Raw genomic sequence first — 22,363 nt, 5'->3', positions numbered from 1 at the left:
CAGGCATGAGATGGCATCCTGGGTAAAGGCATGTTCTGCCAACCTGAGTTCACACTCTGAACCCGGGTGAAAGGGGAGAGAAACTCTTGCAAGGTGTCCGCTGACCTCCACTCACGTACAGTGGTACCAGTTTCCTTCCCACAATGAAATAAATGTAAACATTTTAAAAAGAGTAATGTAATCGAGCTTAAAAGATTGTTTTAGAAACAAAAGTCTCTTTTTAAATTTAGAAATTACATTTGTGTGCATATGTCTGTGTGTACATACAAACACTACGACATACATGTGTGTACATGTACATACAAACACTATGACATGCATGTAGAGGTCAGAGAACTTGCAGGAGTTAGTTCTCTCCTTCCATCATAAAGATACATACGATATTTACAAAAAAACGTGCTAAGGATGTATTCATGTATACATATTTTTTTTAAAATTTATTATGTATACAATATTCTGTCTGTGTGTATGCCTGCAGGCCAGAAGAGGGCACCAGACCTCATTACAGATGGTTGTGAGCCACCATGTGGTTGCTGGGAATTGAACTCAGGACCTTTGGAAGAGCAGGCAATGCTCTTAACCACTGAGCCATCTCTCCAGCCCTAAGGATATATTCAAAAGAATGAAGGCACTAACCAGGAGTCATCATCATTTTCATTATTTATTTATTTATTTATTTATTTATTTATTTATTTATTTTTGGTTTTTTGAGACAAGGTTTCTCTGTAGCTTTGGAGACTGTCCCAGAACCAGCTCTTGTAGCCCAGGCTGGCCTTGAACTCACAGAGATCCACCTACCTCTGCCTCCCAAGTGCTGGGAATAAAGGCGTGCGCCACCACTGCCCAGCTCATCAGATAGTTCTTTAACAACTAAAATATTTGCTGTGGGCCACTTATTGAATAAATGACAATATCACGTCTATTAATGTGTGATGACATCCACAGTATAGTAAATGGAAAAAAAAGAAAATTAAAGTTTGTATTACTTAAATGAATTAATTCGTGGAAGAATATCAGTGTGAGCAGGGAGTAACTGAGGCCACAGAACTGAAGGCAAGCATTAGTTTCTCTAAGTTTTTAAAATAAGCTGTATTAGGAAAGATCATTAGATATGTCACAATAGCTTTAATCAGAGTGCTTGTATTACCTAAGTGTACCTTTTGTTTTCTGTGTTGCTGATGCTGGGTAAGCACTCTGCCACTCAGCCACCTCCTTCCAGCCCTAAGCTTACTGCTAGTTGAGTATTGCTAATGAGGAATGAATATAGAAGCCAACATTGCAAGAATTCTGTCTTAAGATGCTTTCACTCCAAACAGAAGACTTTGCTCAAACTGGATTCCAATGTATTACTTAAAAAATATATTATTAATTACTGTTTTTTGGGTTGGAGAGCTGAGTTAGTAGTTAAGACCACTCACTGCTCTTCCAGAGGACCCAAATTAACTTCTTAGCACCCACAGGAGGCTCACAACAGGCTGCAACTCCAGCTCCAAGTGAGCTGATGCCTCTGCCCTCTGCAGGCACCTGCACTCATGGGCACAGGCCTCTTGCAGAAATATACTTCTACCTACACGTACTTAAAAAAATTGTTCTTGTGGTGGTTTGAAAGAAAATGGCCCCCAAAAGGAGTGGCATTATTAGGAGGTATGTCCCTGTTAGAGTAGGTGTGGTCTTTTTGGAGGAAGAGTGTCGCAGTGGAGGCGGGCTTTGAGGTCCCATATATGCTCAAGATACTGCCCAGTGTCACAGACTACTTCCTGTTGCCTGTGACCAAGATGTAGAATTCTCTAGCACCATGCCTTCCTGTATGCCACCATACTCCCAGCCACCATGTCTGGCCATGATGATAATGGACTAAACCTCTGAAAATATAAGCTGCCACCTCAGTTAAATGGTTTCCTTTATAAGAGTTTTTGTGGTCATGGTGTCTCTCCACAGCAATGGAAACCCGACCGAAGATGGCGCTCTTCCTTAAAGTTCCAGAAGTTTAATCCCGAGAGAGGAGACTCTTTGGAGGTGTTAAGTAGAGTGGGTGAGCCAATTCATACCTCATATTTATACAGTTCCTCTATTTTAAATGGAGAACCAGCAGGACCTGAAAAGGGCAGGCTGCATAGCTGAACAAAGTCATTACTGAACAGGGAAAACAAACAACGCTGACTGACTGCACTTCAGCTTAACGGCTTATGCGATGCCTTTGCCTTCCGGTCCTGTCCGGAAAAGGGTCGTTGAGTGTCCTAGAGGGCTCTAACCTACAAGCACATGAGCACCATCTTCTAGTACAGCGGGATTTTCACAAAGCATGGCCGACCTTGTAGGTGATGCTCTGGCAGTTTTCGTCCACGGAGGCATTGAGGATAGGAAACTGTAGTAATCCCAAAGAAGCGGCCTGTGACGAGAAAGACAATGTAGCATGACACTCTTGCCTCACACAGGCAGAGGGGACCGGAAGCAATAGGAGACCAAAAGGGAAGCGGGAAGAGAATTCTTATTTCAAGGTCACACACACACACACACACACACACACACACACACACACGCACACCCGGGCTTACTACTCCCACCCGTGTCGCCAACGGAGGTGAAACTGGGTTACCAGCATCATTTAAAAACAGATGGTGAAGTGGCCAGGTCACTTGCAAACATGAAGGGAATTTCCCAAACAGCCACACAGGCTGCCAAAGTACCAAGGAAGACGTCTTAATCCCAAGTGATTTCCTCACTTAACGTGAGATTTAGATTTTATGAGAAGCAAGCTGATAACCCAAAAATAGGCTAGGAATTCAAACACAAAAAGGCTGGTAAGCCACTTCTCTGTGTGGAAAGAATATGCATTAATGACTGCAAGGTGACCCTCAAAGGCCAGTGTGCCACAGGTGTCCTTAGCCTGGTCAAGGGCGGAGCTGCCTCAAATACGTACTGGAGCCCAATCTGCTGGTACAAATCTGTCTGCCCCCCTTTAACCCCTCCCCTACTTTTCTTTTTTTTTTTTTTTTTTTTTTTTTTTGGTTTTTCGAGACAGGGTTTCTCTGCAGCTTTTTTTTTTTTAGAGCCTGTCCTGGAACTAGCTCTTGTAGACCAGGCTGGCCTTGAACTCACAGAGATCCACCTGCCTCTGCCTCCCGAGTGCTGGGATTAAAGGCGTGCGCCACCACCGCCCGGCTCCCCTACTTTTCTTTATATCATTTCTCTCCTGCCCGTATGCTGGAGAGCCACGGAGGTGTCTGGAGTCGACATCTGAACTGATCTGATATTGATAATGCATAGATATTTCAAAAAGGAGGCCAGGTGAGACGGCTCATGCCTGTAATCCCAGCACTTGGAAGGCTGGGACAGGACTGTGAATTTCAGGCCAGTTGGGACTATCTACTGAAACGCTGTTTCAAAAACAACAAATAAAACAAAACGAAATGGTAGGGGGAGACACCTGATGGATGTTTCAGGTAAAACTGTATAATCCAGCAACTATGTGTATAGCTCGATGTGGTTAAAACAGGGTGAGGTTTTGAGGAGACAGGAGGGGTAGCTAGCAGAAACTTGTACGCCACACTAAGGATTTGGGAAACTCTCGTGGAATATGTAGAATATTAATTTACACTTGTTACATTGTGTTACATTTGTTTATGCTGTAGAACATTTGTTTAGTGATGCAAAGATGTGTTGCATTCTTTTATGTTGCATTTCTTTCATTCTGTGAAGCTGTGTTACGTTGCCTGTCTAAAACACCTGGTTGGTGGTCTAATAAAGAGCTGAACAGCTCTATAACAGCAAGGCAGGAGGGAGAAAGGTTGGGCGAGGCGGACAGGCAGAGAGAGAATAAACAGGAGGATAATCTGGGAGAAGATGTAGGAGCAAGAGAAGAAGTGAGAACAGATGGGGCCAGCCACCCAGGCACACGGCGAGACACAGAATAAGAGGGAGAGTAAAAAGTAAAAGCCCGGATGCAAAAGATCGATGGGTAAGTTAAGGGAAGCTGGCTAGAAAGGAGCCAAGCTAAGGCTGGGAATTTATAAATAAGAATAAGACTCTGGGTGTGATTTATTTGGGAGCTGAATGGCTGGTTCCCCAGAAGAATAAAGAAAACAACCAACAACAGGAAACCACCTAAAGGCACTGAATGGAAACTATTGAAGAGTCAGGAAATGACGCCATTTGACTGAAGGGTAATTCTTCTTGGTAGACTGTGAAGGGGGTCCAGGAAGAGCCGCGCAGAGTGAGAGGCCAGACCAAAACAGACCAGAGCAGACCAGAAATGTGGCTTTTCCATTTGCTAGGTAATGTCCATGACAAGATTCTCAACCTCTCTGAGGCCTCTTCAGAGGAAGGTGGGGATGGTAATCTCCATTTTGGGGGTACTCTGAGAACTAAGGGGTAACTGCAGTATGCTTACCCAAGCCTAGCACACACTGCCAGCTGCTCAAGGTCAGCCAATGGTCTCAAGGTCAAGAACTGGAAATCGTCCTCAGAAGTCCCCCATGAATGCTCTGAATACATGGAAATGAACTCCTACAGTGATGTGCAAAGTCTCAAACAGAACTTTCCTAGGACCCTTTCAGGATGAAAGGTTTTCCTCAAGTATTACAGTTCTCTTCTTAGTTTGAAGTGGGGGAGATGGCTCAGTGGGTGCGGGCATGTGCTGTTCTTGCAGAGGACCATCACAGTTTGGTTCCTAGGACCCAAACTGATGACTCCCAACTGCCTGTTAATGCTCATTCCAGGAGATCTGATTGATATCTTCTTCTGTCCTCTGTGGGCACTTGAATGAACACACACACACACACAAACACACAAATAAATCAACAAACAAACAAACAAATAAATAAATTGCGTATGCCTTTAATCCCAGTATTTGGGAGGCAGAGGCAGATTAATCTCTGTGAGTTTGAAAGCAGCCTTGTCTACATATTAAATTCCAGGCCAGCCAGGGCTGTTTAGTGAAACCCTGTAGATAGGTAGATAGATAGATAGATAGATAGATAGATAGATAGATAGATAGATAGATAGATAGATAGATAAATGAATACTGGGCTGGCGAGATGGCCAGAGCTGTTTAGTGAAAACCTACCCAATAAATGAATGAATGAATGAATGAATGAATGAATGAATGAATATTGGGCTGACAAGATGGTTCAGTTGAGTGAGGCACTTTCCTCCAAGCCTGACAACTTGAATTTGATCCTTGGGACTTACAAGGTGGAAGGAGGAATCCAACTCCTGCAAGTTATCATCTGGAGTGCACTGGAGCACACTAGCATACAAAACGTACATTCATGTACACTCATGCATGCACACAGGCGCACACTAAATAGATAAATGTGACTTGAACATAAAATTAATCTTTAAAAAAGGAAGCAAGAAGATAAAAACACAACATAGATTTCAATTGTATAATTGGGTTTAGGCATTTTTTAATCTAAGTCTGACGACATGTTATGAAGTAGTATAGCAAACCTATTAACCTACTATGTCTTTTTTTTGAAGATTTATTTATTTAATGTATGAGTGCTCTATCTGCATGTACACCTTTATGACAGAAGAGGGCACCAGATCTCACTATAGATGGTTGTGAGCCACCATGTGGTTGTTGGGAATTGAACTTAGGACCTCTAAAGGAGCAGCCAGTGCTCTTAACCTCTGAGCCATCTCTCCAGCACCTAACCTATTATGTCTTTACAGAACAAGTGGCAGTGTCCTCTGGGGCCTCGCTTGGAAGGGGTGAAACTCACCTTTAAGAAGAAGGGCATGAAGGAGAGTTTGATTCCCCGAGCCAAAGCAACAGGTTTTAACTCTTCCCGAAGCTTAACCAGTTCAGTAAGGTCAACCTCATCACAATAGCCAAAGTGGGGAATCTTCAGAGCCGCAGACATGGTCTTGACCATTGCTTTTTGGAAGCCTAGAAGAAACCCAATCCTTTTATATAAATCTAATAATATGTTATTTTTCTATACAAATTAGAAAAACGGGACTGCATCATTATAATTCCACGATGAATTTGCACTTTTCTGTTAGTAAGAATTGACAGCTGGGAAGTGGGGGTGCACACCTTTAACCCCAGCACTCGTGAGGCAGATGAAAGGACACCAGCCCACTAGGATATGGCTCTGGCAGGCCTTGCCCTTCCCCCAGTTCCCTCCGCCTTGCTAAAAAACATTGCATTCCTAAAGCTGGCCACCAGGGTCTGTTCCCTTACTTGCTTGCTTTCTCCACCTGAGTCTGACCACTTAGGTTCAGCTATCAAAGTATTGAAATCCAGCAATCAAGCCCCCTTTGGTTCACCTAATTAACAGACCCAACCAAGATATACCACCCCATCCTCGCCCATTCTAACTCTGTCCTCCCCTTTCCTTCTGTCAAAACTCACACCTGCGAGGTCATTTGCTGCTGTTTTCTGCCTGGATCAGAGAGCAACCTCTTTAACTTTTCTTCCCTGCTTAATGGAGGATCTCTGTGAAAACAGGTGTTTGTGTGTGGTTTGTACCTAACCCAGGGTCCAGGTGGAAGCCCCTACTGTGCAGGGGTCTCCTTCAGCAGAGACAGGCTGATCTCTGTGAGTCAGAAGCCAGCCTGGTCTACATATTGAGCTCCAGGGCTACACAGAGAGACACTGGCTCAAAAAGTCATCAGAAACATTACGAACGAACACACATCCCCTGAGGTGGCTGCCCTGAAACAGATCAGCACTGCTTCCTGTCACTGCTGTCACCATTACCTGTAACGGGCTCTGTCCTGTCTTTGCCTGTGAACACCGGAGGCTTTGATACTGGCGTGGGAAAGGGCCTGTCTTTGGCTTGTGGTAGAGGCGGTGTTATTTCAGCTTTTGGTGACGGAGGCAATATGGCTCCCGTCTGCTTTTCCAGAAAGTTGAGAATATCCTCTTTAAGTATTCTGCCATCTTTTCCGGAGCCGACAACTTCACTCAGCTTAATCTAAAGCACAACACATTTTAGTGCTAAAAATAGATCGAGCATCAAAGTTTAAAAATGTAGTGTAATCAATTAAAGGTAAAAACTTTTGCCCAAGAATGCAGTTTGAGGTAGCAACGTTTTCACCATTTTGAGATAAGCTTCAAGATCTCCGTGTAAGTGGCTTTTATGTACACTGTTGTTCATTTGCCCATTTAAATCTCTAAGTCTCTCCCATTATTCTTCCTTCCTTATTTTTTCTTTCTTACCAGGGTCTCACTGTGTAGTCCTGGCCAGTCTGGAACTGACTGTGTAGATCAGGCTGGTTTTGAACTTCAAGAGATCTGCCTGCCTCTGCCTGTGAGTGATGGGATTAGAGGTATGCACCATGTCCTGCTCTCTCATAATTCTTTTTTTAAATACGTTTTTATTTCTTTATTTGTTGTGTGTGTCTTGTCTGCATACAATCGGTGTATCACTTGTGTGCCTGGTACCTAAGGAGTCCAGAAGAGAACTTCAGATAAGGACCAGAGTAGAGCTAGTTGTTAGCCGACATGTAGATTTTGTAAATCGAATCTGGGTCCCTAGAAGAGCAGCCAGGTATCTTAAGCACTAAGCCATATCTCCAGACCTTCTCCTGTAATTCTTAGTGCTTAGTAATTAAACCCACTATTTTGTATAATAATTACATATTGTTTTTTAAAAAATTATGAGTGTGATAGATGGGTGCGAAGCCCAATTGTCATCAGAGAAACTTCCTCAGGCAGACGTAGAGACTACAGCCAAACATTAGGTGGGAATAGAGTTCAAATTGCAGATCTCCATTGCCCCCACCCCACCTGGGAGCTCAGGGAACCCCAAGGTGAGGAGGAAAAGTTGTAGGAGCCAGAGGGGTTGAGGTCAGTGGGAGAACATAGTCCACAGAGTCAACTAAGCAGGACTCATAGGGTCTCTCAGAGACTGAAGCGGCAATCACAGAGGCTGCACAGGTCTGTGCTAGGTCCTCTGCATATATGAGAGGGTTGTGTAGGCTGGTGTTTTTGTGGGACCTTTCACAGTGGGAGTGGAGTGTCTCTAACTCTTTCGCCTGCTCTTGGAACCCTTTCCTCCTACTGGGATACTTCGCCCAAACTCGATATGAGAGTTTGTGCTTCAGGTCTGATTGTATCTTGTTATGATGAGTTTGGTTGATATCCCAGGGAGACCTGCTCTTCTCTGAAGAGAAACAGAGGATGAATGGATCTGGGAGGAGTGGAGGGAGGGGAAACTATGGTTGGGATGTAGTGTATGAAAGAAGAAGAAAAACAACAACAACAAAAACAATAACAACTCTATGGCTGTGAAAGAAAAGGCACAGACAAGCTGGGTGTGCAGACATAGTCTCAGCACAGACAAGCCGGGTGTGCAGACATAGTCTTAGCACAGACAGACAAGCCGGGTGTGCAGACATAGTCTTAGCACAGACAGACAAGCCGGGTATGCAGACATAGTCTTAGCACAGACAAGCTGGGTGTGCAGACATAGTCTCAGCACAGACAAGCTGGGTGTGCAGACATAGTCTTAGCACAGACAGACAAGCCGGGTGTGCAGACATAGTCTTAGCATTTAGGAGCAGACGGAGGAGTACTGACTTTCAAGCCAGACTGGGCTACAATAGAAAGTTCCAGATGAGCCTGGGAAGCATAGTATCTACTTGAAACTTCACCCCTAAAAAGGGGAAGGGGTGTAGATGAGTTGTGGAGTGTTTGCCCATGACCACACAAGGCAGAACATATCAGAGAGTATGCCCTTGGATAGTTCCTCATCGACAGGAGAACTATATGGATCTATAGTAACATTTCTACAAGTCAATGACATACATGCATGAGACAGACTTTTGTTTTTGTTCCCATGGTAACAACTACTTTCTTCAGAAACTCTCTGCATGGCTGGGCAGAGTGGGAAGAACTCAGGCTGGGTAAACAGGACTCTCCTCAAATGCCCAGTTCTGTTATTGACTTTGGGTTTGGACACGTTAACACACCTCTTTGTCCTTTCTTACCAGCAAAATACCGAGAACCCAGCCGCCCTGAAGGGCTATTGCAGGAGTCAGGGATATTGTGTACAGTTCTTGGCACACACGCTTAAAATAATGAATACAATGACAACTGAGGCAACCGGTGTTTGACACCATCGGTTCTGAGATGATTGATCTCTGGTAAACTCTGGCTCCCGTGCAGTCAGCTGTGACTTCACCGGTCCTTCTGACCTGCGCCTCACAGTAGCTCCCTATCTGGAAGGTTAACTGAGGCATGTCAGTACTTACTAGTGTCGGAGCCATGCTGCCTGGCATTTTACCTGCCATACAGTTACAGAGCAGGCTATGGTTTGGCTCGGGAATGTCCCCAAGGTCTGTGTTCAAGACTTGTGCTCAGCAGGGTGTGGTAGTGAATGCCTGTAATTGCAGCGCTCTGAAGACCGAGGTAGGAGAGTAGAGTTTATGAGGACAGCCTGGGGTATGTAGTGATTTTGAGGTCAGTCTGGACCACATAATGAGATCCCATCTTAAAAAAAATGCAAACATACATAAAAATAAAAAATAAAATAAAAGGTGTGATATGGGATTCCCCTCTGTATGCTGTGAATACCATTGGTTAATAAAGAATCTGCTTTCGGTCAACGGTTTAACAGAATATAGCCAGGCTGGAAAAGATATTTAAAGAGAGTAGGCAGAGTCAGGGAGACATCTAGACAGACCTCTGCTGGAGCCTGCTGAAACTTTGCTGGTTGGCCACAACCTCGTGGGGATGCACAGACTAATGGAGATGGGTTAGTTTAGGATACAGGAGCTAGCTAGAAATACGCTTAAGCTATTGGCCAAACAGTATTGCAAATAATATAGTTTCTGAGTGATTATTTGGGGTCTGGACAACTGGGAACAAATGAGTGGCCTCTGCCAACAAAGGTGGCTCTAACTTGCTGGTGTTAGGATGTGGTGGAGACTCTGAGTTGGAGTCTACTGGGTTACTACTGGTGTATCATCAAAGGAGATTCCAAGCTATGTAGAGAGCAAGCCTCCTCCCCGCACACTCTGCCATGATGTGCTGCACTAGCACACGCCTAAAGTGTGGGGCCATTTGCTCAGTACCCGAAATCTATGAAACTGGAGCCAAATTAAGCATCTTCTTTATTAGATGGTTTCTCTCAAACATTTTGCTGCAGCAATGGCAAGCTGACTAACACCCGGATGGAAAAGACATGACAAATCTCCTGTTGCAGCACAGCATCTGGCAGAATTTTGTAAGCAAAGCCAAGCCTGTTCCATTTTCAGCCTCTTCCCTTCGCTAGCCTTTCATCCCCTTTACAGAGTTTTGGTTCTTTAAGAAATCAGTCACGGGTATCTGAATTCTTAAATTGTGCTTCTAGCTCACCTGAACTAAAATACTTGTATGTATGTGTTTGCTTGTTTGATGTGCTCTTCTGTGTGTTCACGTGAGCACAGGTACACATAGCTGGGCCTGTGCATGAGAAGGCCAGGGGGCAGCCTCTGGTGTCATTTCTCAAGAGCTGTGCATCTTGTGTTTTGAGACGGGGCTCTACTAAACCTGAAGCTTGCCAATTTAGAGCAGACTGACAGCCAGTGAGCCCCAGGGATCCTCCAGCCTCTCCGCCCTGAGTGCTGGGATTACTGTGTGCACCACCACACCAGTCTGCTCATGTGGGAGCGGAGCATCACACACACGTCCTCAGGTTTGTGCAGTGAGCATATCACTACCTGAGCCACCTTAGCTCCCCAGCCCCAACACACAAGACTCAAGAAATGTTAGCTGTTATTGCTACACACTCTGGGAAAGAATTAAAGAAACATGTTATTCAATTAGCATTAAGTATTAAGTTCATCTTGTCCTGTCATTTCTTCCCAGTGCTCTACTTTTTTTTAAGATTCATTTTTTTTTTTTTTTTTTTTTTTTGGTGTACGTGTTTGTGTGAACTTACGTCACATATGTTGGAAGTGTTCCTAGGTGCCAGAAGAGGCATCAGATACCCGAGAGCAGGAGCTGCATGTGGTGGTTGTAAGCCACCCACCGTGGGTGCTGGGAACAGACCCTGCATCTTCTGGAAGAGCAGCAGATGCCCTAACAGCTGGGCTAACTCTCCTGTCCCCTCCCAAGTGCTTTTGTGCCATGGTCACTTTACGATAGCAACCACACTCATTAATTCCAGCTTGAACCATTTCTCCCCGAGAGATTTGTAAATGTATACTTTCTATGTAATTTCAAACTTCAATTTTAAGACTTACATTGTTTTCCATTGCTAGACGACGAACGGCAGGTGTCGCTAGTGTTTTCTGGCCTTTTATCTCTTGGTGAGTGTGCTCTTCGTGGGACACAGCGGGAGTTTCAACAACATCTTCTTCTGAATCTGGAAGCAAGATGGGAATAACCTCAGCCAAAAACATCTCTTCAAAGAACTCAGTGGTGGGGCTGGCTGGACAGTCAGGTCAGTAAAGTGCTTGTTGGGCCTAAGGCCCTGAGTTCAGATCCTCAGCACGCATGAAAATGTCAGGCATTGCAGTGTATGTCCGTAACCCCAGCACTGTCGGGGAAGAGGGTAGAGGCAAACATCCCTGGAGCGCAGTGCCCAGTAAGCAGGACTGGATGGATGAGCTCCAGGGTCAGCGAGAGACACAGTCCCTCCGAATGAGGTGGAAAGTGAGGAAGACATCCGATATCAACCTTTGGCTTCCACATGCACGCTCAGGTACACACATGAGTAAGTATATACAACACACACACACACACAAGTGATCTATAACTAAAACTCTGGGCCACTTCAGATGGGAAAACAGGGCTCAAGGGATACTGTTTGGGGGTAGACATTCTGACAAATGAAGTCTTACTGTGCAGGTTTTTGCTGTGGTACTGATCCAAAGATAATCAGGTATCACTGAAAATCCTTCCAGTTTTCCTAATTTTCTGTTCTAAATCCCCAACCCAGGTTCTGTTAGTTAGAATTATCCTGTTTTTGAGACAGAGTTTCTCTGTAGCCTAGGATAGCTTCAAACTCACTATGTAGCCCAAGCTGGCTTCAAACTCACAATCCTCCTGCTTCCACTACACAAGTTCTGATATTATAGTGTGTGCCACCATGCCCGGCAAGGGCTACTTTATTGAGATTCAGCAATCAAAGGACAGCAGTGACAAGTGCAGGAGAACACATTTACCCTTTAAAGCTTCTGTTTCGATGTCGATCAGTGGCTTTCCCACGTAAGCGATTTCGTCTAGGTTGTAATAGAGCCTCTTAATGACGCCGTCGTAGCGGCTGGTGATGGTGACAGAGGCCTTGTCACTTTGAACTTCACAGATGCTGTCAAACTGAGACACGGTATCTCCTTCTTTTACATACCTGGAAGGAAGAGACAAGGGCACGTTCACATGAATAGTCATGATTGCAAGTCGTCCTTGCGTGCTCATGTAAATGCCACTCTGTCACATTAAAAGCCGCCTAGCCCAGCACTGATGCTGAGATGGCACACAAAGAAATGTTTTAGAAAAGATGAAAATACTTTTAGAGTTTCTTTGACAAACCCCTAACAAATGATAAAATTAAGAACCCAAACTAAAACCTATACCTTCAGGTTTAATTGCACATTCAGGTTTTCTGCTTGATCCACTTTTTTTGAGAAAATAAGTTCTAAACTTTTACATTTATGTAGTATTTCCTCTTGTTGTATAATATTGCATAATGAGCATCCCTAATTAGAAAACACAAAATCTGAAGCTTTTTTCTATCCAACAATGAGGCTCAAAACCCTGGATTCTGGATGCTCAAATGATGAAGCCTAAGCAAGTGCTCTATAATCTATGATGCAAAGTCAGAAGTAATTTTGGTAGCAAACATTTCAGATAAAAGATATGCAGCCTGTATTAGCTGTGCTTCAGACTTAAAGGATGAGCAGTCATTAGACATAAACAACAACGATGACGTCTTCAATTAACCCTTGGAGATTTGAACTTGCCCAGTGCCATCTTCTTCTGCCTAGCACAGCTGTAGCCTAAGAAACAAAGAACTAAATAATGTTCCAAAACTGAAGGAAGTATGGGAAAACAATGTCCTGTCAGGTAGAAAACAGTAATAAAATGGCAGAAATAGACACATGACAAAGCACACCAAATTTTGCGGTTCAAGACTGACTAAAAATTTACTAGAGGGGTTGAGCGCTGATCCATTTGGGTAAAAGGAAGAACCAAGGAATCTGAGGATCAGCTAATTTTTTTTCCAGTCTGAGGAATAAAAAGAAAACGTGGACAGAGCTTAGAGACTCTGAGACAATGTCATAAGCATACAAACATTCATGCTGTGTCTCAACAGGAAAGGAAGAGAAGTGGTCAGAAATGAGCCGGGTGGTGGTGGAGGCACACGACTTTAGTCCCAGCACTCGGGAGGCAGAGGCAGGCAGATCTCTGTGAGTTCGAGGCCAGCCTGGTGTACAAAGCGAGTTCCAGGACAGCCAGGACTGTTATACTGAGAAACCCTGTCTCGGAAAAAAAAAAAAAAAATGTTGAGCATGGTAGCATAAACTTGTGCTCCCAGCACACATGGCTGAGTCAGAAGGATCATGAATTTGAGGTCAGCCTGAGATACCTGGTAAGACCCTGTCTGAAATAATGGCCTAAATGTTAACCTGACACTGCCAGAAGAAAACATGGCAGTGCCCTACATGACAGAGGTGCAGGAAAGGACTCTAAATTAGACTCCAACAACTGACAAGTGGGACGTCATAGAACTAAAAAGCTCTCCACAGTCAGAGAAACAACCACCTGAGTGAAGAGGAAGCCCACAGAATGGGGGAGAATCTTTGTCAACTATAGATCTGACACAAGATTAATATTGCAATTAAATAAAGAACTCAAAAGCAAAGAGTCAAAAGGACTCATTAAATGGGGCGGGGGAGGGCTGGGACCTAAATAGAAAGTTCTTAAAAGAAAAAGAACTTTAAAAAAAAAAAAAAGATCTCAAAAAAATGTTCACTGTCCCTAACAATTAGGAAAATTCGAAGCAAAACTTTGTGAATTCATCTTACCCAAGTCAGAATGGCAAAAATCAACAAAACAATTAACAAGGAATGCTGGAGGGAGTGTGGGGGAGAAGGGCCCCTCATTCACTGTTGGTGGTATTGAAAACTGGTTCAGCCACTTTGGAAATCTCAAATCTGTGGAGATTGAACAAATCTACCCTACAATGCAGACATATTCCTTGGCACATGCCCAAAGAAGCCAACATCCTACCTACTTCACAGACACTTGCTCAGCATGTTCACGGCTGACAGATCTAGGAAATGGAAACAGCTTACACGTCCTTCATCTGATGAGAGGACAATGAAAATGTGCTCCATACACACTACGGAATGCTATTCAGCTGTAAAGGAAGTGAAATCATGAACTTTGCAGGTAAATGGATGGAAACAGAAAATATTATATTGATTAAGGTAAACCAGACCACAAAAAGACAAGCATCATATGTTCTCTTTGATCTGAGGTTCCAAGTCCCAAATCTTCGGATATGAGTACATATCATGGAGTAACTACAGACACCAGCAGAGTAAAAAAAAGGATCATTGCTGGGGTGGGAGAGTTGGGGAGCAAAAAAAAAAATCAGGGACAGAGGGGAATAACAAGGTACAAGTGATCTGATAAGAAAAACTGGAAAAATTGGGGACACTAATCAGGGAGATGGGAGGGAGATAAATACAAAAGAAAGAGAGAGGAGGGTAAAGTAAAAATAAGGGTGTCTGTAAAGGCCTCAAAGAATTATACTATTAACTACCCACCTTAAAACAAACAAACAAACAAAACCCCCCAAACCTATAATACACACAAGTCTGTGTATAAATACTTTTTTTTTTTTTTTTTTTTTTTTTTTTGTTTTTCGAGACAGGGTTTCTTTGCAGCTTTAGAGCCTGTCCTGGAGCTAGCCCTTGTAGACCAGGCTGGTCTCAAACTCACAGAGGTCCGCCTGCCTCTGCCTCCCGAGTGCTGGAATTAAAGGCGTGCGCCACCACCGCCCGGCTTATAAATACTTTAAATGGCATTTTCCCATTTGGGCTGACAATGCTCCTTCCAGGCCAGAGACCACCTAACAAAGGCCCAACACCCAGCATGAGAAGCCCTCTTTTGAGTTGTTGGGCACAGCTGTCTAAGAGACGCCTAACCATTACAGATTATTGTTACTGCCCCTGCTTGCCCACGAGAGGTGGATGGTAAGTCCCTATTGCTGAAGACACCATGCACTTCAGATACAGGGCCCAGAGGCCCCTGAGCTGGACCTGACCTGAATGCCTTCTCCCTGAGGATCAGCTTTCATGGATCCAGAAAGTCATGTAAGCTTCCAAAGGAGGGAGGTAACCAAAGTCCTACCCACCTATAATACCTATGAAGTGCAACAGGACCAGCATGGCATGATAACCCTAAGTGTGCAGTAGTAGCATACATGCCTTCATGGTAACCAACAGCTTTCTAATCAGACTTAAGGCTCACTCAACAAGAGGGGAATCATGGCTCATACTGGAAACCTAGACAAACACTCAGGGTAGTAAGTTATGGATCTTGAAGGACAACCTTATAACCACCACTTTACTAAACCATCAGGATCTCTAGCTACATTCTAAACATGCATTATTAGAATGGGCTTGTTTAAGTGATTCAACTTATGGAATCTCAATCTCTCTCTCTCTCTCTCTCTCTCTCTCTCTCTCTCTCTCTCTCTCTCTCTCTCTCTCCAGGGTCCCACTATATAGCTGGAGCTGATATCAAACTCAGTGTCACCCTCCTGCCTCAGCCTCCCAACTGTTGGGATTACTAGTGTAAGGCACACTGTCCTACAGATAAAATCCTATTTTAACCATTTTTTCCAAGTATAATACAAGGCACATTTTGCCTTGAGTTATTAATAAATATTAAGTTAGAGAACAAACACTAGTCAAGAAAGCTCTTAATAATTCTTAAATAATTCATGGGAAACATATGACATTTTTGTTATTTAAGAAAGTTTGAGAGCCAGGCATGGTATGCACACTGGTGATCCCATCACTCAAGAGACAGAGGCAGGAGGATTACAAGTTCAAGACCAGCATAGGCAACCTATCAAGACAACCCCCATCTCAAAAATAAAAAATAAAAAAACTAAACTATTAAATTTTGAATGAGGGGGGATAGAGTCTCTCTGTGTAGTGCAGGCTTACCTCAAACTTGAGATCCTCCAGCCTCAATGTAGCTGAGAAAACCAGGCCTGGTCTTAAGATTCTCATTAGGAAAAAAATAATTTCCTCTTCTAACAGCCTTAACCCCCTTCCTATGCACGTGGATCTACAAAATTAATAAGATAGAAATTAAGAAGTTAGGGCTGGAGAGATGGCTCAGTGGTTAAGAATGTTGGCTGCTCTTCCAGAGGACCTGAGTTCAATTCCCAGCAACCACATGGTAGCTCACAGCCATCTATAATGAGATCTGGTGCCTTCTTTTGGCATGCAGGCATACATGGAGGCAGAATGTTGTATACATAGTGAATAAATAAACCTTTTTTAAAAAGAAATAAAAAGACCCAGAAATTAAGAAGTTAATTTTTTTCTAAAAGAAAACTTGGTCTTGAAGCAAAGCATCAGTAAGCCAAAATGTACGCAGTTCTTCAGAAGGTAAGGCATCTCCTACATGTTACATTTTTTGTGCTAACAGCCACTGTGAGTTGGGAGAGCCACAACTGTTACCTGATTCTACACCATAAGAGACAGCAGCTCAGAAGGGAACAGGTGCATCATGAATTTCAAAACCAGGCTCTTCCGAGTTCATGGCTCGCCTCACAATCACACAGTGCCAGGAAAGACAATTATTTGGAAGGCTGGTTACAAAAATCCTCTGCTTACAAAGCAAAGAATGCTAAGTAGAGGACATGACATTCACTGGCCTCAGTCCAGTTCTTTAAAGACTGTGAGCCAAGCGGAGTGGAACATAACCCAGCATTGAGGACACAGGAGGCAGAGGTAGAAGAATGGCAAGTTTGAGGCTAGCTTGGGTTATAGAGCAAAACCTTATCTTGAGGGGAAAAAAATAAAGAACTTTGGTGTGGAAGAAATCTCTTTAATCATCGTAACTACTACTTCTAAAAACCTTAAAACTTAGTTCAGTGCCAAGAGGCAATTTTTTTTCCAAAAGATTAAAGACACAAAAGAATGGAGAATGTGAAAGGCACTAGAGGATTTCTTCCTTTTGTTCCAAGCAACTATATGTGCATCTATACTACATAATTTTAAAGTTTTTGTTTTAATTGGAGGGGGGCATGTAAGTATGTAAGTACAAGGCATGTAAGTATGAGACAGAGGCACAGGATCCCCCTAGAAGTGAAGTCACAGGCTGCAAAATCTAGGTGCCAGGAGTTGAACTCAAGACTGCTGGATGAACAGAGTATGCTCTTAGCCACTGAGTCATCTCTCCAGTCCTAATTGTTTCAGGGTTTCAGATTTTTTGATTTGTGCCTTTCAGGTAAAGTATCTTATAAGCCCACAGGCAAAGAACCAAGCCTGCTTCCTGAAAACCATGTTCACGAACCAAGCCTGCTTCCTGAAAACCATGTTCAGTATGGTAGAGAATTAAGTGACAGGATTGTTTTAATTGTGAATTCATACATTAGATTCTGCCACATTCATGTGGACTGGGTGTGACTGAGAGGTGCCCAGTTTGCAGGCTCGTGGCACTGGCTTTGATTATTGCTCTGCCCTGGTTTTATATCAACTTATCATCTCTTAGAAAGTAATCTCTTTTGTAGTTGAAGCAAAGTATAGATAGTTAAAGGATTTTTTTTTTTTTTTTTTGGTTTTTTGAGACAGGGTTTCTCTGTAGCTTTAGAGCCTGTCCTGGAACTAGCTCTTGTAGACCAGGCTGGTCTCGAACTCACAGAGATCTGCCTGCCTCTGCCTCCCGAGTGCTGGGATTAAAGGCGTGCGCCACCACCGCCCGGCTAGGATTTTTTTTTCAAGGGAAAGAAATGGACTGGAGAGATGGCTCAGTCATTAAGAGTATTAAGGGCTCAATTCCTGGCACCCACATGGTAGCTTACAACCATCTGTAATTCCAGTTTCACAAGATTCTATACCCTCTTCTGGCCTCTGAGAGCACAAGGCATGAACATGACACACAGGTATACACACAGGCAAAACACACACACACACACAAAATAAAGTAACAATCATTAATAAATCACATCAAAGAGAATTGAGGAATAACTTCTGCTACCAGCATATCAGCAAAGAAGTTTCCCAATTTGAGTCTTATTTTTTGCATATTCAATTAATTTTACATTGACTTAAAATTACTTTGAGACTAACTTACCATTCTTTAATAGTTACTTCTCGAATCCCTTCTCCAATGTCAGAGAGTTTGAACTGAACAACCTGCCCCTGTAGCACTTCAAAAATAAATGGGAAATGATCTCATTAAATATGTCTCATCAATAGCTACTTTTATTTCTAAAATTAGAATATGTTCTCAAGTAGAGGCAAAAATTGTTCCATATTATAGACAACCAAACCAAACCAAAAACAAAACAAAAAACCCTAAAAGCCCAGCATTTTATAATTTTAAAAAGCATAACCACTAAAGCGTTACAGAATTACTCCAAGACACAGGTCTGCTGCCACAGAGCTCATGTTTTCCCAATAATGCTCTCTGATAGGGTTACATTGTCTCTCCTATGAAGCTCCCGACCAATTGAAACAATACTGATGGACAAAAAAGGCCTGCTCTCAACGAGATCGCTCGAGATCGCTCGCTCCAATAACCATCCTCGATGCTTATGATCACAACCAGGCCAGTGCTTATCTAGTAGTCTTGGACATTTTTTGTTTTCTCCTGCCCTCTTTTTAGGTTTTGTTTGTTATTGTCTGTTCTTTTGAGACAGGGCCTCACTGTGTAGCCCTGGATGTCTTGGAACTCACGCTGTAGACCAGGCTGGATCCACCTACCTTGACCTCCTGAGTGCTAGGATTACAGGCATGCACCACCATGCCTAAACATTTCTAATATGTTCAAATTATGTTCTGCCAAATTATCCAAGACTTTTCTTTCCTCTCTCCATTAAGCAGAGTAAAAGAAACTTAAGAAGATGCTGAGTGACAGAGACAGTAGGTGCTGAAACATACACCCTACTGACAGATCCCTAGGGCACACAGGTGCCTAGTGATAGATCCCTTGCACACAGGTGGTCACACTTCTTGAACAAATGCTCACAGCAGTGCGACTGAATTAAATACTATGGTTACTCTCATTTTCCAGATGATGAAACAGATGAGCAACTTTCTCAGTGTTGCACAGCTAATAATATATAAACACGAAGCCAGGTGGCAGTGGGGCATGTTTTTAACCCCAGCACTCAGGAGGAAGAGGCAGGCAGATCTTTGTGAGTTAAAGGCAAGTCTGGTCTACAGAGGAGTTCCAGGATAGCCAGGGCTACACAGAGAAACCCTGCCTCAAAACAAACGAACACCACACAGTAGCCCACGTGACCTGCAGTTGATAAACAGAGACCTAAAGTTCAGGAGCAGAGTTAGAGGATGAAGCAGGGAGTCGCTCTTCCTCCTGCAGTAGCCTCTACTTTCTCTATGAAGCAACCGTGATCAGGGTTAGAAACCGGAAATCCTGGCTTGAGCAGAGTGAGCAAGGTGGAAAAAGGCTTGCCTACATGTATGAAGTCCTGGGTTTTATCCCCAGCACCACACACACATACACACACATGCATGCACACACACAAACACCGCAGATATATACACACATCATGTACATACACACATTCTCTCTCTCTCTCTCTCTCTCTCTCTCTCTCTCTCTCTCTCTCTCTCTCACACACACACACACACACACACACACACACACACACACACACACTCCACCTATACAATTACCAAAATAAATTACATATTGTATATGTGGTGCTAGGAATAAAAAACACATATAGTGAACATATGTGTACATATATGTGTATATATGTATAAACAGATACAAATCGTTTTAAAAGCAGGTGAATGTAAAGTTTACATTGTCTGAGACTATTGAGGATAGCAATATAAAAGCATGGAAAATCAGTTAGAATCTGCCTAGAATTTCCCCGCTTTCCATTGCCAGGGCTAAAAACTTAAGTATATAATGAAATCTAGGGTTCTTTATCAGGGTTCTTAATAGGGCAGCAGGAAAAAAAAGCTCTAAATGCCCTTGCCAAATCTAATACTTGAGGCCTCTAGTTATCTACAGAGGCTGGGCAGCTGGGAGAAAGGTAAGAAGATAAAAGCCAGGGAACTCTCTCTACGCAAGGGCAGTCAGGGTGATTACATCATGCCGTCGTAACAGCGGGTTAAGTTTCACCTCACAAACAGTGACTGTGCACAAGGATATAAAGATGCTTCTATTAAGTCAGCAGTTCATCTGAACTGAGCAGGTCACATCATTGCCAATGACTGCACCTAGGAAATCAGAGAATAAAGAACGGATGACCGGGTATAACCCAGCCCCAACAGTACAAGACACCAGCATTTAGGGGAACTATGAGTGGAGGGGGAAAGAACAGGGAACGGACAGAGGTGGGGAGAGCCATGCTAGAAACACAGGATTAACTTTTTTACTTTGGTAAGCCTTCAATTACTAAGAAAAAGAGTCGATTATCCGACATGCCATTTGGGGAGTGTACTCACCAGCTGCTGTTCTCAGGGAGCAATGTGGTTGACTATATTTGAGCAAAGGATAACCGAAGGAACACACGCATTTTGGCTTCAAAACATGTATGTTATTACATGTTTGAAAATAGCGAACACAAACCTATCAAAGAGAAAACAAAACGAAAAATGCATTACAAATCCTCAGAGGCTGGGAGTAAACCTCATTGGTAGAGTGTGTGTCCCATATGTAGAAAGTCATGGGTTCACACGCACACCCCCAAAAGAAAAGTATAAACATACTGAAATTCATTCAGTTCTGTTCTAGGTTGTCACTCATATCGATAATGAATTAGATAGTCAAATTCAGAATACTCAGCAGCAGGAACCATGAAACTGATAAAACTGATTATTTTCCAAATTGCTGCTGTCCCATTAATCAAAAGAACTCAAACTCGATCATAGAGAAAACATGGGCTTAAGTCACTACACCCACTGAGACACATATATTTGTATGTTTAAAACATTGTCCTGAGTCCCTACACTTCAAGGAGTAGATAGGCTTAAGCTGTTGGGAATTCCTGAAATAATGCGGTGAAGGAAATCTGGGGCTGCAGAGGGAGCTCAGCGGCAAAGCACTCAGCTAGCATGCATAGTGCCCTGAGTTCATCCTAGGACTGAAGAAACTAATAATAACAAAAAGCTCCACAGTGCTTGTTAGCATTTAAGACAATGAAAAACAAATATTATGTTCAAAAGTTCTGTTTTTCCTCTCAGTACTGGGAGCTGAACCCATGGCTTCGCGGCACACTTTACCTCTAAGCAGCCCAGATAGCTTGCTTTCTTTCTTTTAAAAAGATATTCCCTTTTACTTTGTGTGTATGAGTGTTTGCCTGTGTGTATAGGATGTTCCTACATGCAGCCTGTTGCCCAGAGAAACCAAAAGAGGGAGTTGAAGGGGCTGGAGAGATGGCTCAGAGCTTAAGAGCACTGACTGCTCTTCCAGAGGTCCTGAGTTCAATTCCCAGCCACCACATGGTGGCTCACAGCCATCTGTAATGAGATCTGGCGCCCTCTTCTGGCATGCAAGCATACATGCAGACAGAACATTGTATACATAATAAATAAATCTTTAAAAAAAAAGAGAGAGAGTTGAAGCTTCTGGAGTTAGAAACAGTTGTGTTACAAACAGTTGTGAGCTGCTATGTGGGTGCTGGGAACGAAACCCAGTCGTCTGAAAGAGCAACTGGTGCTCCAATCACATAACTGTTCTCCAGCTCCCCCGCTGGTTTTCTTATACTCATTGATAGATAACTCTGTTAACTGTTTGCCTTAGTATGATTCAAGGCATGTTAGGCCTATGTACCTCAACTTGAAATATTAAAACCTGAATGTCCTTAACTTAAATTTATTCTTAATGTTAACCTTTCTATGTTATTAATATCCAACAACTACCTTACCTTTTAAACAACAATAATTTCTAGCCTTTGTTTTTGAGAATAATGGTATGTATTTAAAACTTCCATTTATACAGAAATAACTTTTGCTTGGAGAACATCACATTAGTTTTGTACATTAGTTATCTGTGGTCTGGCAGCAGGTCTCCCTATGCCACCCCACATTAGTCTTGAACCGGTGCCTCAAGTGATCTTCCTCTCTCAGCTTCCCAGACAGCTGGGACTATAGGCACATGCTACCATACTTACAAATCATATTTCAATATGTATTTATAAGTAAGAATTTTATTCTTTTTCTAAAGGTAAGCAATATAAAAATCCAAAGTCTGATT

General features: G+C 43.0%; 1 protein-coding gene across 1 annotated transcript in view; it reads right to left on the bottom strand.

Moving 5' to 3' along the window:
• The window catches only part of Dbt (dihydrolipoamide branched chain transacylase E2), a 34,691-nt gene that overhangs the window by 5,220 nt on the left and 7,108 nt on the right, over window positions 1–22,363 (bottom strand). Inside the window, exons 2-8 of the mRNA XM_038311377.1 lie at window positions 20,614–20,737; window positions 18,263–18,338; window positions 12,106–12,287; window positions 11,182–11,303; window positions 6,710–6,926; window positions 5,727–5,893; window positions 2,312–2,389 (exon numbers count right to left, since the gene is read on the bottom strand). Coding sequence (XP_038167305.1) covers window positions 2,312–2,389; window positions 5,727–5,893; window positions 6,710–6,926; window positions 11,182–11,303; window positions 12,106–12,287; window positions 18,263–18,338; window positions 20,614–20,737 — 966 coding nt within the window. The remainder of the gene's footprint in view (window positions 1–2,311; window positions 2,390–5,726; window positions 5,894–6,709; window positions 6,927–11,181; window positions 11,304–12,105; window positions 12,288–18,262; window positions 18,339–20,613; window positions 20,738–22,363) is intronic.

This window comes from Arvicola amphibius, chromosome 14, assembly GCF_903992535.2.
Source record: "Arvicola amphibius chromosome 14, mArvAmp1.2, whole genome shotgun sequence".
NCBI lineage: Eukaryota > Metazoa > Chordata > Mammalia > Rodentia > Cricetidae > Arvicola > Arvicola amphibius.
The sequence above is the reverse complement of the archived record's forward strand: the minus strand, read 5'-3'. Positions and strand labels throughout refer to the sequence as shown.